This window comes from Ptychodera flava, chromosome 4, assembly GCF_041260155.1.
Source record: "Ptychodera flava strain L36383 chromosome 4, AS_Pfla_20210202, whole genome shotgun sequence".
NCBI classification, from domain to species: Eukaryota; Metazoa; Hemichordata; class Enteropneusta; family Ptychoderidae; genus Ptychodera; species Ptychodera flava.
In genome coordinates this window covers 40,957,533-40,976,608 of record NC_091931.1, presented here as the reverse complement: position 1 = coordinate 40,976,608, position 19,076 = coordinate 40,957,533, and the positions used below count along the sequence as shown (strand labels likewise).

General features: G+C 36.4%; 1 protein-coding gene across 2 annotated transcripts; it reads right to left on the bottom strand.

Moving 5' to 3' along the window:
- Nucleotides 1-1,944: 1,944 nt before the first annotated feature.
- Nucleotides 1,945-18,945, bottom strand: LOC139131771 (F-box only protein 8-like). 2 transcript variants are annotated; one of them, XM_070698034.1, is made up of 7 exons: nt 18,761-18,933; nt 15,166-15,569; nt 12,173-12,299; nt 7,634-7,752; nt 6,837-7,021; nt 6,036-6,138; nt 5,592-5,731 (listed from the first exon to the last, which is right to left on the bottom strand). In XM_070698034.1, exons 2-6 carry the CDS (start codon nt 15,396-15,398, stop codon nt 6,083-6,085), a joined length of 720 nt encoding a protein of 239 aa, XP_070554135.1. In that variant the 5' UTR covers nt 15,399-15,569; nt 18,761-18,933; the 3' UTR covers nt 5,592-5,731; nt 6,036-6,082. The 2 variants fall into 2 exon arrangements, with proteins under 2 accessions (XP_070554134.1, XP_070554135.1); XM_070698033.1 differs by lacking the exon at nt 6,036-6,138 and having other exon boundaries at nt 1,945-5,731; nt 18,761-18,945.
- Between the last annotated feature and the right edge of the window lie 131 nt (nt 18,946-19,076).

Here is a 19,076-nt window from a genome sequence, read left to right as displayed (position 1 = left end):
TCAACAGTATGGGCCATCTTCATACTGTAATGAGCTCAAACCCTGATTTTCTCTCTCTCTCTCTCTCTCTCTCTCTCTCTCTCTCTCTCATATTTGTATTTACCATTTATCAATGTTGGGAACTATCATATTGCATCTGTAACACTGCATCAACCAACAAATTTTTCTTCACATTGAAGAGCTATAAGATTATTTTGCCAAACCAATCTATCCAAGAAATGAAAGGAAATAACCATCCAGGCATGATTTAGAAAGTGTTTGTTTTGACACGCTCAAATTTACCTTTGACATGTTCCTTTGTACTGTATTGCTTGACATTTAGCTCAAATGGAGGCCAATAATAATTGCAGGGCATGGGGAGTTGAAGGGTATACCATTTATTAATCATGGGATAGCTGACCTAGCCGGCCCTCTACATCATAATTTTCATCTTCCAGGTTGCAACGGATTTGAAAGTGTGATCTCAACTTGGAACAATATTAACCCTTTCACCCCCAGTTCCCTGTGTACAGGTCCAACTTTACCATAGAAAACGATGGATTTGGGACAAACCATGGTGGTGAAAAGGTTAAGTCTCTGTAAACGATGTGCAGACAGTGCTAGTCATCTCTCAACCATGAAACACATTTATTTTTTGTTTCTATTTATTAAAATTTCCTGATATCATTTAATTCCATTATTAATGGTACACCAGATATTTTGCCCTAGGATTTCCGATACCTGGGTAACATATTGGGATGTAGTGTAACAGTTGCTAGCTCAGTGCGCACAATGTCTGTAAACAGATTTTGTTCATCCATCACATCCAGCACACAGCTGGGAACTGAGGAGATTTTGAAATACATTAACGTAAGGTTATGGCCGCAATAAACCATTGAATGGAATATTGTCACAGTGGTTGCATTTCAGGATGTGTGATGGGCAATTGACTCTGGAGGAATTACCTGAGGATGAATTGAATTGTCTGTAACGGACATGCACAGTAGATTTGCTATGCAGTACAGTCTCCCAGCTATATCTGCTTTAAAACACCTAAGCCAAGCTACAGGATTAACTAACTTGATGAGGGGGCATGCTGACACTAATCTTGCAGTAAAGTACATGGTACTAAGCATATAAGAATATAATCCCCTGCAGCATGACCACTGCTGTATCTGAACCTCATTGTACATATTAATGCATGGTACATCACACAACACTGGCGGGACATTGAGTTACTGTAACTGTCAATCTGAAAATTGTCACTTATTATAATGAAATAGATGCATAATTAACCATATGTGTTAAGTGGCCTGTTTGTATCAGGGATGCCATGAAGTTGAACCTGTCAACTAAGAAGCATGTCAACAAAAAGAGAAGTTGGTCATTTGAAATCGGAGTTTGGCCTTTGAAAATTACCCTTGTGTTCTAAAATCTAGATACTTTGTCTAGTCACAATGGGTTTTTAAGTTGTACACACAGGCCATTGTGCATGTACTGTACAATTCCCATAGTGCTAAGATCCTTATCATGCTATATCCTAACTGAACATTGTCGTCTTCTGACCAGTGTCAACTGAATGGTATGGGCGTGAGGCTGGTAAACCCACTACTTTCTGACCTATGAACTACCGAACTAAGACAAATTCTTGTCAAATACTCAACATACTTGAAATGATTTCTCACTTGCTTGATCACTGAGATGTCATTGGTTGATGCGGATCTAGAATTTCTCAACATCAATGCAGATTAGGGTTTTGAAATACAGAAAATGCAGACATTCCTTCAAATGTCATTAGCTCTGATTACATGCCATGAAACACTGATAATATCAATGGGCCAACGTTACATATCAATATGTAACATTTCAGTGGATGTGTCCATGACTATATTCATTATCAAAGAGACAATGATGGCTGGTAAGCCTTGTCAAAAAGCTAGCAATACACTGACAACGTATTCAAAATTACTTATAAATAATTATAGCTTTATTGAGCATGTAAATCAAGTGCTATACACAACCATAGAAACAACATGCACGTAAAAGCATAGAAAGTATCACATAAAAAAAAATTAATATACTTTGCAAGATGCTATTCACAGTTAACTTTTTGAACTATTTGCTTTAAATCAGTAAACACTAGCAAATATTTCATTTGAATTTCATGTACAGCCAATATTTACAAATTTTGATATCATACAAAATAGAGCAATCGAGGATTGACAATATGTATAGTGATGCATTGGAACACACTCATTGCTGAAATAACAAATGCCAAAAATGTGTTCTGAATTTCCAACAAGTGCTAAAATGATCAGTTTTGTAAAGATTAAACAAAACCTTAGACACACATTGTTTTTAACTGTCTATGAAAAGATAGAATATGAACTATATTGTTCAAAATGTTACAAACTTCACAACCCCATTGTGAGATGAACAAAATCAAGGCTGGTTTTGTGAATTATCTCAACATTTGATTACTCTCATAAGGCCATTTAAAGAAAATTCTTTGTTTGCCGTCCTTGGATTTTTGAAAAAACCTACAAAGGAAAAAAACAAACACAGACAAATAAAAAACACCAGTGTATTAACATAAGCTCAATTTCTACTTGGGTTCTTATGGAAAAACATTTTTATTTATAGTAGTGTTAACATCGTGTTTGTTTTCATAATTTTCTCTTAAAACCTACCAGCACGAAGACAACAAACAAAGAATTTTATTTAAAGCGCCTAAGGTAATAGACTACCAACACTGATAGAAAAGAGTTTGGTTTTTATTTTAATAAATAAATGTACTGTCCTTCTCTGGTCCATTTTAATTTGTTCTTTATAATGTCCAACCACTTAAAATCTCTGTATAACATTGTGATCAATGTGTTGTTCTCTCCCATTGGTTGATCATGATCAGCTGACACTGTTAAACCAATCAGATATGAGGGATTTGTTGAAGGAAGTACAACACATTCCATACCAGTGCTAATTTTATAGGTACATTTTCACATTGCAGCTATTGCATGGTTGAAATGCATCTACACTAGTCACATTTATCAAAACACAATGCAAATAACAACCTAGACTAGACAACTCCAAACAGCTGTCCAGCAGAACATAGAGGGTTGCCGCTAAATGACAAAGACACTAAACTGCTTGAACTATAGAACGGAAACATGTAAAATGATACTAGAAGTCAAGACCAAGTGACCCATCACAACAATTTGAGAAGGCTACTTTCCCATCAATAAATAATTATATTGTCAGAGCTTTCTTTGTAACAGTTAAAAAATATTCTATGTATCATTATAATAAAAAAAGTTAGTTTTTTGTAAATGGCAAATTCTCAAGCGAATGACTCCTATGAATAATTCTTTGTGATGTGATAGATATACAATGTACCTCTCAGTGATATGTTGAATTTATTCTAGCTACCACACCGATGTTATAAGTATTATGGTATACAAGGAACAGGATGATCAAACTGTGGAAAGTTCTGTCAGTCAAAGTTTATGAGTCAAGCAAGTCTAAAACAACTACCTCAGTCACCAGTCAATACTAGCTTTACATTTCAACGGCAAAACTGGAGCTAAATCCCATAGTTATAAGTGCTTGGAGAAGGGAGGGAGTGTTGTACATAATCAGAACAAGGGTGAAGATTGTACTTTACAGCCCAATTCAAAACCATATCTATACACTGTTCAGTGTCGGGAAAAATATATCTCATTGTTGAAGAATCAGAAAGGTGATAGAACTGTGGTTTCAAAAACAAAAAATTTGATATTTTGTGTTAAAAAATTCTCTCTCTTTTTCATATATTGCTGTACCAATGCTGGCAATTGCACACATCATGAAAGTCTTGGCCTATAGTCGTAGAGCATAAAGATCAGAATCAGACAAGACTATGTGATTACCATGTGGAGGTGGACAATTTCATGCAGGCTGATGCCGTGTTTCATCCGCATTACAGTGAGTGCAGATAAACACACAGATTTCAATGCAGACTCAGACAATGAGTAAACATGACATCGTAAACAGAGCTGTGGCTTACTTTTGATTTACAAGTCATTACACCTGTCAATGCAATAAGCTACAGTCGCCTGGAGTTCTGCATCTCTATTGCCATATTCCTCTGTGGACAAAGTAACTGCTTGTGGTACTTTTTCTGTACGTTGAAAAATATCGTATTCCATCTCTAAATCAACCATGAACTAAAAGGATGTCACTGGATGGGATACTGAGTGTCAAACATTACTTTTATAGTGCACTGAGGCAGATAAATTGTGAGAACATTTGTTTACTGACTTGCATATCTGATGGTGATCTCCATCATCATTATTTTGTGTTTCTGTGAAGTTTTCCAATTATTAAATCACATTTTAAGTGAGCCCTACTGTTGGAGGCCAAACACAATCAGCATCCTGTAGTATAAAATAAAACAGCTGAAAAAAAGGCCAGTGCCTGCTTGAACAATATAGTTTGGTTTGTGTAGGCTGTGCTTTACTCATATCACCATAGGCATAAAGTACCTGAAACAATATTTTCATTCCCGTCACCTTTACATTTTGGACTATACTGTACTGTCAAACTTTTTCCATTAAATTAAGATGAACTTTGATGGCTATTACTGACATAATTTTGGACACACACAGCAGGAATTGACAAAAATACCTGTGTTTGGATTTGTTCCTGAGATCTACATGATGACAAACAGCTTTGCAAAACAAAAAGGCATTGATGCTTTATCCCAGGGATCACAAACAGAGAAATGCAAGAAAGAACATTCCTAACTCAAATCACACAATGAGTCAAGCTTTAGAAGCTATTTTTGGCGGTGAAGGTCTGTGAATCTGTAGAACACAAAGGGTATTCATATTCACATTACACTGACAGAACAAGGCTATGTCAGTTTTACATTCACAAGTCAAAAGAAACTTTTGATTTATGGATTAATAATATCAAGGTGTATACATCACCTGTGTGACAATGGAGGGTAGTTTTGACTTATTGGATGGTAACATGGAGAAGTGGAATATATATGAGAAAATGATACGTAAACTGCTACCAAGTCAGCCAATTGTGTGGCTATGTCCTCGTCTGACTTGGCTCAATATTATATAGCTATTGTTTCAGAAACAGTTACACCTTATTTGGTCACATAAGATTGCATCTCAAGCATTATCGCATATTACTACCAACTTCATATACAAATGATATGACAAGGATGTCATATTTTGCACATTAGGAAAAACAAAATTTCACAGGTTTTCAAAATATGGACAATATTGCAACAAGTTTTAATTTCACTGAAAGAGTGACAGCTGACTTGGACCAAGGACCAACTCTGGTGTAAAGGTACTTTTCGGGGAAAATATAAAATATGCCAGCACTGGACAATTAGTGTTTGTACAGCAGATCAGTTGTAAAGACAGAGTTATGCACAGTATGTGTCTACTACCCAGCATAAACCTGGCAGAGTCTGTAATCATCATCATTTTTTTTGGCACATCCTTGCAGTTGTGAGTGTCGTCTTTTCACTGTCACATTTATGCAGAGTTGATGTTTCACCACTTCTGTGGTGCGATATGACCCACCAAATAGATGTTGTCATAGAGATGACCTGAGAGTTCATCGTCCACACGCATTGTGGCCTGTCGCACATTTCGGATGAATTCCCGTTTGGACATCTTGTTTTTCACATGTGGACTGGTCAGGTCGATGGACAGCAGCAGCAGAGAGTAACACAGCACGTAGATCGTTTCTGTGAAAGACAGAGCAAATATTCAGTGTACTTGCTGTCATTAATATTACAGCCTGGCCAGTATATCATAGAAATGTATGCATTCCAGCATTTTCAAAACAAGTGAATGAAAAACAAAAGGGAGTACATTTTGCAGAAAACATTTTTCATACACACAAATATGCAAGGATGAAGGTAATTTTAGAACCATAAATAGATAAAATAAAATAAAATAAAATATGTAATTCATTAACATTAAAATCCCAACATTAATTACAAGGAACATTTTTATTATTTATGATAGATTTAGTATTCATAGATGCACCTTAATCTCCCATTTCCAGTAACTTTGCAGAAGAATGTGTCACTTCTTCAAAATTTAAAAAAATAAAATCTTCTCTGCTGTTCTTTGCAGCCTTTCAGATCAGCTACAATGCACAATACAGGAGATCAACAGTAGTTATCAAATGATTGCAATACAAAATTGCCGTCCCTTTAACTTTCTTTAACTCTGTGAGCAACCCAAACCAATCCAAGCACGAAATTTGGCAAAAAAAACCTACACACATTTTCTAAGTTCGACATGATACTGATTTCCTGCACACATCCGTGGTTTACACGCACATTCACACAGGCCCTGACACTAGCACAGGTACTCTATGGTTCCCGATAAAGTGCCAAGATGTTAAAAATACCATAATTTTCAGGCAAAATATTGTGTGTAGGAAGCCCATTTATCATTTGTGACATTGCTGATGACGAAAATGTATGTACCCTCTGATCTACAAACTTTCACCGTAAAGACACAGTCCCCACTATGAGTTAGTCTGACCGTCAATCACAGATTAGCAAAACAATAAGTATCATCATATTGATCAACTGCAAAAATTTTAAGCATTATTAGTTAGAGTCTTCCAAATTATTAAAGTAGGGTAGAGGGAATTTGGCTCATCAAATGAAATTACACTCTTTGCATCACATTCCCAAACAATGTATTTTTGAGCACCCGTTAAATTCCACGTATACCATACCGTATCCACATATACTGGGACTTCTGGGAATATCTTAGGTTAATAAAAGCCAGTAGTATTATTTATTTAGTGGCTATAGCAGATGAGTGCCTTACCTTCATTGAGACCACATTCTGGATTGCATATGATGAATCTTGATGCAAACTTCTCGATGAGAGCCTGCAACTCGTCACCTCGCTGTTTCGGGGCATCAATGTTTGAAAAGAACTGCCGCAGTGCATTGGCCAAAAACTTGTTTGCATAGTTGTGTAAACTTATCAGCTCATCAAGAACATCCCGTCTGAAAAAGATCAAAAGGAAAGTTTCAATGAGGGTAAACTGAAAGCTAAATTTGCTGGTTACTTTTGACGTATTTTCTTGCTTTTTATTCTGTGTGTAGAAGAGGCAGTTTCGTGGTTTGCTTTAAAAATTATGTTGAAATGTCTCTTTTTCAACTTATTTACACAGTCTGCGATGTCCTATATCACTTGGTTGATGACTGAATATTTTAGTAGGGTAGGACTTGCATTTCATTTGTCAATGATACATTGCATATTGTATACAATGTGTTTGTTGGCACTGATATTTTGTTTCAACCTATTTTGGCTACTATAGAAGACGAAAATGGGCTATTTTGTACAATTAAAATAATGAAAAAATCATCAAAAGTTCCAGCTATAGCGCCTTCATTTAATTTAGGGACAGAAAAAGAACCTGCACTCCACCAAACTCAAGAAACAAGTGAAGGACGGGTAGATTAAAGCAATGCTGATGGATACATCTTCTGAAACTTTTAACACTCATAGAATTGAAAATGTATAATAAATTTTGGTGCAGAAGTCATATTTCATCAGGGTTGCTGATTGTTTACTTCAGGTACAAATCTGAAATGATAGAAAGATTCTCACTTCACCTTTGACTGACAAATTTCCGGACCTGTCTCCTGTCCAACCTGTTGGTAGTGTGAATGAAGTGAGCAATGGCCCTCGGAGTGTTGTCAAGAATTTCCTTGTTAATAAGATACTGTATTCCCTGGAATAATTGAATAAATGAATCACTGAACAACTTGCATAGATGTAGGAATGCCATAAGTGCTTTATTTACAACTGCAGTGACTCAGCAGATTGGTAGAGAAAAATAGGAAAAGGTGAGATTTCTGTCATAAAGTAGTAACAGGCAATGGATAACTTTGTATGCTGCATCCAAACATCCGTACTTGATACTTGGATATTACAGCAAGGAGAACAGTTCTTCACAGATGATAGTGATGGGGAGCTATAGTAATGCACTGGTAGACATAATGCATTAGCATTTTGGGAAAACAAGGTACAGGTGAATGTGTGTGAGTATGTTTGTATGAATATACTACATTATATCTATCTATCTATCCATCTGTCTTCTTTACTTAATAGCCATATCTATCTCTATAACATCTAAAATGTATATATATATATATATATATATATATATATATATATATATATATATATATATATATATATATATATATATATATATATATATATATATATATATATATATATATATATATATATATATATATATATATATGTATATCCAATACTGTACATAAATAGATAGAAAGTAGAAAAAAGATAGATAGATATACCAGTAAATGTAATATATAACATTTTCTAGGATAAAAGAGAAGTTTCTTGAGTGACAGGCACATTAAAAGATGAAAGGAGTCACAGCGGTTGCAAATATGAACAAACACATTTCCATTACTGAAATTTGCAATTAGCTGTAACACAGGTATAAATTATAAATTACTCATGTCAACAATTTCAATAGTAGTCACATATTCAAGTATTGAAGTATGTATAACCAATATTAATGTCATCTCCATCTCCATAGCAACATACCCTACAATGTAAAAACTGAAAATGTGAAATTTATAAAATCACTATCACTATGATTGATATCACAGCTGTACTATCAGTGTTTGGAAAGTGTAACAACTGTCGAGCAGTTACAAAAACAAATATTGAATTGAGTCGATAAGTGAGTACATATTATGTGTCTTGTTCAGCTATCAGTGAAAGATTGATGTTGTTTGCAAGACTGGTAATATACAAACTGACCCTTGTACAGGCATAGTTTGCATTTGAGTCATACAATGATTATACTACCATGTCCAGCTTCTGAAAATTTCACAATTTGTCTGTAGACTGTTGTTTTAAAGGTCTGGTGAAATGGTCCCGGTCGTGTGACAGAATATCTTCCAGGAGGTCAATACTATTACACTCGCAACAAAATTGCAACCTAAAAGTACGCGCAAGTGTTAATTTTTTTGATATTTCTATGCGCGGCTTTCATGGGGTCATTTTGCGCACTCAGGTCACGCCCTCAGCGGGAGTCAAGGTTGGCCGTCTGTGACGTCACAGGTGTGTTCATTTACATCGAATAGCGGTCCAACGCCGCCTTATCTCTGCCCGGTATCCGCTAACAAAACAGGCTTCGCGCTGCCCATTCGCCACGTTCGCCAATGCGAATCGAAATCCGAAGTGGCGAAAAAAATCGATCCTAATTTGCCACAGTGGCGAAACTGATTTTTGTTTAAAAAATATGGTAAATAAAGAAAAAACGTGTGTTTTTTAGTCTTTTGTTTAATCTGCGCTTCTCTCTCCTCTCGGCGATTCGCAAAAACTGTGTCTACTTCCGTATTATTGCGTTCTTTCGTCGCGTCGTATGTATTTGCAATCGAGCCAAGTCTCGCGAGAGATTTGACGTCATCTAGTCTAGTGTACAGCATGCATAAATGGCTCTCCCGAGAATTGAAACTTAAACACACAAAATCGAGCCCTTGTGATAAATTTGACGTCATTTTGGTACAGTGTACAGCGGGCATAGGAACGCTCGCTCGCGAGAATTGAAACTTTTGCTATACATAGCAGACATACGCATTTTAATCGAGGCAACAAGGTTCGGTGTTATAGTTGATTTACACTGATTGCGGTCTAGATGTTCTGTGTTGTGCATTTTAATCACGGTCTTAAACATTCCATGTTGTGGTCGAGTTGCATCGCGTTCCTCGTGGTCCGGTATTCCCCGTTGTTCTTCAATTTAGCCTCAGTAATAGCCGTCCCAACGACGCGTTCAAGGACCTTGACGCGTTCCGTGTTGCTGTCGATTTGTATCATGGAGGACTCTACCTCCATGATTTGTATCATGATCTCTACGTTCCGTGTTGTTGTTCGTTTTTAATGGTAGTCTCAACGTTCAGTGTTGCTGTTCATGCAGCTGATTTGCATCGTGGTTCCAACCTTCCGTGTCGTAGTTGTAGTGCATTTTAATCACGGTCCCATTTACGTTTTTTACTGTCGATTTGCATTGCGGTCACGACGTTCCGTGTTGTAGACTAGTGCATTTTAATGGCAGTCACAACGTTCAGTGTTGGTGTTCATGCAGTTGACTTGCATTGCGGTCCCAACTTCTGTGTAGCGAGTAGCGAGGCAGGCTCAGCCGAGGGACCGTGGCCGATCGTACGAACCAGCCGAGACAAGCACATTATGGTTCAAACACTCCACACTTGACGGGAACTTTAAAAAGTTTACAGTTGAGCCGTTCATATTCTTGCCGCTGTCACAGCCACCAAAAGAACAACGTCTTCCCAAAGTGAAGGAGGACACTGTCCTGATCATGTAAGCGGAAACCCTTGAAGTTACCCCCCGTCGGGAGCTTATGGAGGTGTGAAATACTTCACTTCCCGTTATGAGATACGACGTCGGGCAAACTTCGGAAAGCCGAAAAAAAGTCGACTGGAGAGGCTCGGGGGACACGCCCACATTGCATTTTCTTTTGCCATATTTCATAATCACGCGCGCTAAACGAAAAAAGAAATGAATGCAACTGTTTTATAGACCATCAACTGTATTTTTGTGATTTTGCAACATGGGCATTTCACCAGACCTTTAACATTCCTCGAACAGTCACTGAGTCCGGATCATGAACTCTGTTTTTAACCAGCAAATCTCTGTGACCTAGCCAGGTCTTGGTGAAACGGAAATGGCCTGTGATCAATGTTATAGTTACATTGTAGTAAGAGAGGCTCTCCATGTTGCATGCAGCTGGGGCCATTATGTCATATTAAGTAGGTAATTCCACTGTAGTGACAGAATTCAAGGCAGCATTAAAATTCACACACACTGTGATGTACAACTTGTTTTACTATCGTTTTAGAATTTTTTTCTACCTCATTTAAAGGTCGACAATGGTTTTTGTGAATGTATCTGACATTTAATGTACATGTACACTGGAAAAACATAATGCGCTGAAAACAAAAAAGCATTTATCATTTGATAGAGTAATTATGTAATTAATCAGCAAAATGATATTTATGGAAATTTATGTGACCCTAATAAAAACAACATGATTGTCTGGCTCTGAGGGGAGAAGGCCAGTAAGCTATGTACATTAAACACTCTGCTTCAAATGAACAGATATAATAGCTCATTTTTGATATATATGTATATTGAAATACATAGCCTGATTGCTGGATCAATGCAGTGCCACTATGATATGTACCTAAGCCTTTCATCCCTATGTCCCTGTATTAAGGTCCATCAGACTGACTGTAAACAAGGGGGACAGGCCACAGCCTGGTGGAAAATAGGTTATTTACGCAGTCAGAAGCTAGCTGTCACCCAGTGTTTTGTTTTTGAGGTCTGACAAACACAATAGCAAATATTCCATCCCATGAGACATATTACTGATGAGCTGTTGGTTATTTATATAGATGTTCCTGAGCAAGGGTGCTTGACTATCTATTATGTGTATGACTATGTAAATTGGACGTACAGTTGTATCCAGGCTTGTTGCTAGGCAGTTTGAATCTAGGGCTGTATAACAAACACTGATTAAACAAATCAGCCAAATTGAAACTACTATTGGTTTGTTTAGCTTGCAATATGTACGTGGAACCGGAAGAAATAAAGTCAGCATTAGCCATACAATGACATACTGAAAGAGAGGTCTTATCGCTCTGAACCATGCAAAGTCTGAATGCTAAATGTCAACTAGGATATTTACATGTGTAAAACAGACATTAGGAAAGGTATACCCTGTAATCATTGAACTCAAGATAGCTTGTATGGCTCTATTATGACAATCATGCATCAAGAGAGCATGGAAAAACATTTGATCTACAGTATGAACGAACTTAGTCCTGGTCATAAAATGCAACCATGGCAATTAAGTGGCAATAAAGGACAGTGGCAAATGATAACAGGCTTCCATATTACAAGTAAAGTACTCATTGAACGGTATAAATGCCACAGTATGCATATTTCATGACATATAGTGTGATAGATAAAAGCTGCTGTCTTCAAAAGAGATTTTTGATCTGATTTTCACCAGCCTGAGGACATCAGAACATAAGACAAACTATCACTTCATGATGTTAAATAATACTGAATAATGAATGCCTTACCAGTCTGGGATCAGCATTGAAGGTGAGAGTGCCTTCATCTAACTCTAGGTAGAGTTTTCTGTATGAGAAGGAAGAATCATCTCTGTGTCTGTAAGCTGACACACTGCCCCACGTGGCTCGGCAAAGTCTGTAGGGGAAGAAATTGACGACTGAATAAGTTTATATTATACATCATGTGTTCAGAAGCCGGATTCAGAAAGATTTGCAGTGTGGTCCATTTCTTCAGAAATTGATACAACATCCATGTTGTGAAAACCTGCTGGGTTGAAAACCATGTTTTTATTCACTGATGAAAAACTATTTTCCTAAACTGGTGCAGTTAATAGTGTTCTTCCTAAAGATGTAAAACTGGCTTCGCCTTGAGTACATTTCATCATTGACTAGATTCATGTGTATGTTCTACATTGATAATAATTTCAAAGCCCAAAAATTCTCGAGATTACTGTCTTTGTATTTTTTTTTAGGCTTCATCATCAGAATAAAGTGGAAAATGAGAAACAAACAAAATTATATCATAATTTCGTTTTGTTTTCAAAACAACTCCACACTGGCCTTTACTGTATTTATATAAGACAATGAATAATTGAAAAATATGTTTGTTTGGGATTTGTGAAGTGCTTTCAATTTTTAAAAGTATCCTACAAATGATAAATGACTACTGAAATGTAACATAATCCCATCATAAAATCTTGTCATTACAGCTGCTTGATGTCACCCTATATGGCCTGATACATTACAGGGCATGAATAATATCTAAATATTTGCAGCCTAAATGGTTATCTTGGATTTGCTGCTAAATGCACATGGATTTTTCAATTTATATGAGAGGCTTTCAATATCATTGACAATACAATATATTCAACATGAAACCATCACTGTTTCCATTTTGATGAATTTTACATATTAATTTAATACCACATCATATACATGTATGTTCCAATAATAAATTCTACAATTTGAAAAATGACATGTCACATATTGTATGATTTCATGGAGTATAACCTAAATGAACACAAATTGTTTTTCAAATACTGACATTACTGCCAGTCCGGGAAATAGATTGCAATTTTAAAATACCACAATCGAGCTTGGCCAGGAAATTTCTAGCTTTACTCAATCTATATATAAAACATACAGGTTTAAATATTTTTGTGCATAAGTACAAGATTTATAGGTCCTTCATGCTTTTGTTGTAAATAGTTAGAAATTATGATGGATTATTTTCAGATGGAAATAGAATCATATTGCAAACCAAGCTGATACTGCAGAATTACAATTCCCATTCACATGTAACCTTTGACCTCAGCTGGATACTGCTTTGCATTCCATGTCTGACCTACATATTCCTAATGATATCATTTCTCAATTAGTCTTCACTATCAGAGTGTCAAATCCATCCAGGCCAACAAAAGAATTTGTTTTGGAAGTACACCGTAAACAACTTGTCCCTTAATATGTTTTTACCAAGGTTTAAGCCAAGTCACATACATAACTGTGTTGCTGTGGGAAGATATCTGCTTCATCATGTAGTCACACTGATTGTTACCATGGTAATTTCTTGTTCCTATGGTAACTTGTTTCACACACTTTAAACAACATGCCTTCCTGGCCATGACAGACATGATGGTTGTAGATGTGGATGGACATATACTGAGAAAAAAAATCAAGCTTTGGACTTAAATGGGCGAGATTTACATTTAATATTTGATCCTCTTCATCATTAATTGGATACACATCTTTGTATGAATAATGTACCCACTGTCTTGTAATTTCAATTTTAAAATTCAAATCTGCAACCAAATTGAAAGATAACCTAGACATGTCTTACATATCTCATCATTGTGTACTTTACAGGCAGATCAACATATACCTGTTTCATTCATAGTATGCTTTACATTACCACAGATCAACCTTTGCCATTAATTTGCATATAAAAACAGATGTTCACGATATGTACAGATTCTGGTGCCAGATTAAAATTCATGTTTTGACAGGCAAGGTGGCCTACTTGTCTTTGGACTGAAAACTGGGAAAAATAAAACTTTGTGGTTCAATAAAAGAAACTCAAAGCAATACTGAAACTTTCATTTTCTTAAGTTTGTGCAACAGAAGGACGTTCCATGCCCATGTTGGCCATCAATTGAACAATATTATTCTGTCAACATAATGATGATTTTCCTACTGCAAAGGTTTGGTGTTCCTGGAAAATCACGGGCCCAGCCCTCCTCATGAAAACAACATGGTTATTCTTGGGGGTCTTTGATAGCACTGTGAAGCAAGGTTCCCCCTAGGATTATGTTGATTCCATCATTGGTGGGCCCAAATCATACCCTGTGTATTTGCTGACGTCTCTTTTCTTGCTCTTTGTTTTGTTTCTCTGTCAAAGCAGAAGTGTTTCCTCGTTTTCATCCCAATCACATGTACCTCATGTTCTGTTATGAGGAAATGATATACCACACCAATTGTTCACATTTTCCAAAACTTGCAAAATAAAGATATACTGCAATCTGAGTTGTAAGTCTGACTAAATATGTGATTTTTTCTGTTTACTATTTTCACTGAACATCAAATCATTAATACCACAAAACCTGTTTATGGTACATTTTTTTCTTTTAGGCTGTCATTTTGTAGAGCTGCGTGCAAACCACCAACAAATTTGCTACCTTTATAGTGAACTTATTATTCTACAGATCCCTCAGGAACCTTTACATTTTTACATTTAGGAGTTCCATCTCTCATGTACTGTCTGTCTTAAATTCCTTGTGACAAGGATTTGCCTGCAGAAATAAATAACCAAATCCTTAGCTCTGAATATTAGAATTGTAATAATTTTTGCAATCTCTACACATAGCCACTATCATCTTTGGTAAAGCAATGCCTTTTTGAGGCTCACAGACCCTTATAATTTCTTCTGGATCAGGACGATCAGAGCTACAAAAATGCAGAAATACAGGGCCAAAATACTTTGGGTTCAAAACACAATGTATACTCACCCATTCCACAGCATTTCATCATTGGCCAAAGATGCCCAGAACTGATTGACACATGCTGCCAAGCACAGATCCGTGGCACTCAGATTGGAGAGTACAATAAGACCTAATTCCGGTGGCAATTCCGTCAGATCTGGAAATCGCTCTTCCAACTCCTCAAAGATTGTTCTCCGCCGGAAGGTCAAGGTTAGATTTCCGGTTTGATCGCTTCTAACTTTCTTAAGTGTTTGTCCCATCGTGATTGCCTTTGCTTTCCTCGCACAGGTTAAGTTAAGCAATCCTTCATGATGAGCAAGGTTTACGTTGTTGTTCTCTGAATGTTCTCAGCCAACACAAAACTACTATTAGTCAATGAAACCACACCATTCTTCATCAGAGCAGCTACAGTGCATCACTGGGTTTCAGTCCTACAGTGTCATATGAAACAGAAAATCATAATGATTAAAATGTTCCGGGTCTGCATCTGCAGCGTGTGTGCCGCTGCTGCAAAACATTTGCAAACACATTTGTACATGATATGGAAGTTGGAAAGATTTTGCAGATATAACGAGGGAACTGAAATTGATAAAGGAAGAAATGGAATGTTATGTGCTGGATTGCAAAGTATGCCATAGTTAGCTTCTTGATTGTTATGCTTGATTACAGAATGAGTAATGCTAACTATGGAATGTATTATGCTGGACTGACATTGTGCTCTGCCAGACTACATTTCAGATCCAGACACAGTTGTGCACAGACTGTGTGCTTCTGTTCACATAATCATGTTTAAATGATTGGTGGGTGCATGTACACTACGTGTACCTTTCAAAGTAAACTAAACTGAAACATGAAAGTTTCCAAATTGATCTGAAGGAATAGGTCAACACAGTGAATGTTTTTCAAGAGAGCAATGGAACATGAACTTGATAGACTATTAAACCTATTAAAACCATAGTAGGACTGTTGTATCCACATTGTTGAAAAACACTCATTTAATCTCATCTCTCTGACGGGTGTTCATCTTTTCGTTACTGGCACAGTGGCAGTGGCAACCTTATCACCCCCATTTCACTGTACAGAGACCCAACTTTGCCAACGAAAACAATGGGATTCAGTTAATCCACAGTGGTGAAAGGGGTTTAGCTTGTAAACATTGTACAGTAAGTCTAGCATTTTAGATGATGCATGATTTATCCCATCAATTTATATATAACCTTGACAAGTGCCGTACACTTCCTGCAAAAAAGTATGTGCCCCACACCCTGGTTTGTGGAATGTGAGAGAACTGGAACAATTTGTGATGAAATTCTATCTGTACTGCGTGATGTACTCTTTGATTGCTCCATATCTCATTATCTATTGTACACCTGGTTATTTATATCCCTAATTGATACATTGGTAATTGGGTACACATTAATATCATCACCAGAAAAGAAGAATTTATATATAATCTGTCTGAAGATTTTTATTTTAATGATGTTAAATTGTTTTGACAGTACTCAGTAATTCAAGCCAGAACATAACAAATTTATTTTGGCAAAACGGGAAATAATGAAATCTGTACAAACATTTAAGAAGCCAAGAGGCTACATTTTATCACATTTTTGTTTTTGCAGCCAGGTATTTAAGATATTTCGTCAGATGCGCTCACTACTTGAACTTTGCAAAAAATGTTACTGTAAAAGCAGTAGCAATTATGTGGGACAGGTGTACTTGTCTTTGAACTTGATATTTGGTAATATAGCCTGCAGAGCACTTGCCCAAATACTGACAGGTCAACATTGTATCTGTGAAAGAGTATAACACTGCTAAACCTTATTCCCATAGACTTGAAAGATAAAGAATACTGTTGAAAACAAAATGTATATCAATATTGGTAAACGAAAAATATAATTTTACTCTTAAACCCTCTACCCTCTTCAGTTACTGGTCAGAAAATATGCAGTGACCTTTGGCCTTTGACATGCCAAAGTACGTTAACTGAACATCTCATCCAGACAAACTGTAAATTTACTTTACTTGCCAGCCAACCTAACAACCCTCTAGATAATGCCACTGATGTGCTTCTTATCTTTCAAAACAGTGAATACTTAACATGAGGTGACATTTTATCAAGATCATCAGTCTGTCTACTGTACTGTCTTTATGCAGTCAATGCTCATTGTGTGCGGTACCTGGTGCAATGAGGTGTAAACTGTTGTTAATTTTTTAAACAATTGCAATGACAATGACAACTGCGAACTATTAGCCAGAGTATTTGTAAACAGCAAAACACAGGTCAACAAACATACTTGCCACTGATTTTGTGCATGAATTGTACTGACATTTCATGATGATGTGTTACTGTAAGATGGTAACCAGGCAAACGGAACAAAAGATTGTAAGATCCCAAATGAATGCTTACCGTCATTTTGGTATGAAACATTACTGAGACATGGTACAAAACGTTAAGTACAAAAACAATTTGTCCTATGAGAAATTAATTCTTACACATAACCAAAAATGGCAACCTGCATCATTAAAATTAAATATTTTAAACATTAAATCCAGTAATTTTGATGTGTAAGGTATTTTACTTATTTTCAGGGTGGAAGCCTACATATCCCCTCCAGTTTGCTAAGTTTAACACACCTCATTACAGAATAAATAGGAAGTATAAATTTCAGCGTACTATGTTGCCTTGATAGTGGTATTTGTGTGATTGTGAAAACAAGCCGGTAACCAGTATTACAGAGGCCCGAAGAAAATACAAAATAAAGCTATTTATACAGGTAAAGTAAAATCTAAAGGAATTTGTATAAGCTTGTCTATGTTTAAACCACTTGGTTATAATTATTCATATGGTGAAGACACATATTATGTATGTGTCCTACTGTATATACCTATACATGTAAAATATAGGTTCCTGAGACTATACACGGTAAGAGTCAAGATTAGTGGGCTCAGAACTTTTCACTTTATAGTGGAAAACATGTTTTAGCTGGTATAATATAAAGCGAGATAAATAATAGTATAATATATTTTGCTTTATATTATATCTATTTTTTGCTTTATTTTTTTTATTCCAATACTGATCAGTTCGTATGATACTTGTGTCCATTTGTCTTTACTTAGGCCATGGAGGTCTCTACTACCTCCATGCTTAGGCCAAACATACAGCTGCCTACAGATTTCAGACAAAAGGCACATTTTATGACCCAAACGTCAAGTGTGATCATGATAAAAATATACGTCATGACTGGCCTCTTTTGCATTTTATGATTGTCGTGTGATAGAAATGTCTTTCGGTGACTGCTCAACACAATCGGGACCCATTTACCCCCATTTCTGAGTGCCTGAAATCATGAATGTTAACCTGCTTTCGGATCATCGTACACTTTTTGATCGCCAAGCGTTACATCATAGCCGGTGACATGTAGAAAGCCAAAAAATTCTTACAAACCCTCTCCGGCAGCCGCGGAAAATGATAAGTATTCTATATTTTCAGAACTTGCATAACAAAGTATGTAGAGCTTACATATTACGTGTGACCTGGTAAAAACCCATGTCTGTAGTAAACAAAAACATAAACATTGTCAACGTTCCACACAGCTATCCACCACCGCCCACTTTGGCTTACCTTGTCCATTCTGCCGTGGATAAAATGACATTTGAGTGGAAAGAACTGCCTGATACCGAGTGAGCTTCCTGCGACGTCTTGGCCTTATTTGAACGGTCTCTTTAGGGCTATGACCTCATTCGTTCTGCTCGTCAGCTTCCACGGTGTTCTTGGTGAGCTGTTCGACTTTACGTGTATTATAAGGTCAAAGTTTAAATGACTATTGACTTGGATATACATAATTTTTGAATGTTTGATTCGTATATAGTTTTTAAAACAGTCATATATATATATTAAAAAACTACTTATAAGGTAGCATATATAATTTGCAGTTTAT

Excerpts from the sequence above, each read along its gene's own strand:
- LOC139131771 (XM_070698033.1), bottom strand. The coding sequence starts at position 15,398 with ATGGGACAAACACTTAAGAAAGTTAGAAGCGATCAAACCGGAAATCTA. Across the intron at positions 7,022-7,633 it reads CGGAAATTTGTCAGTCAAAG|ACGGGATGTTCTTGATGAGC; the intron begins GTGAAGTGAGAA and ends GATCTTTTTCAG. Across the intron at positions 5,732-6,836 it reads AGAATGTGGTCTCAATGAAG|AAACGATCTACGTGCTGTGT; the intron begins GTAAGGCACTCA and ends TGTCTTTCACAG.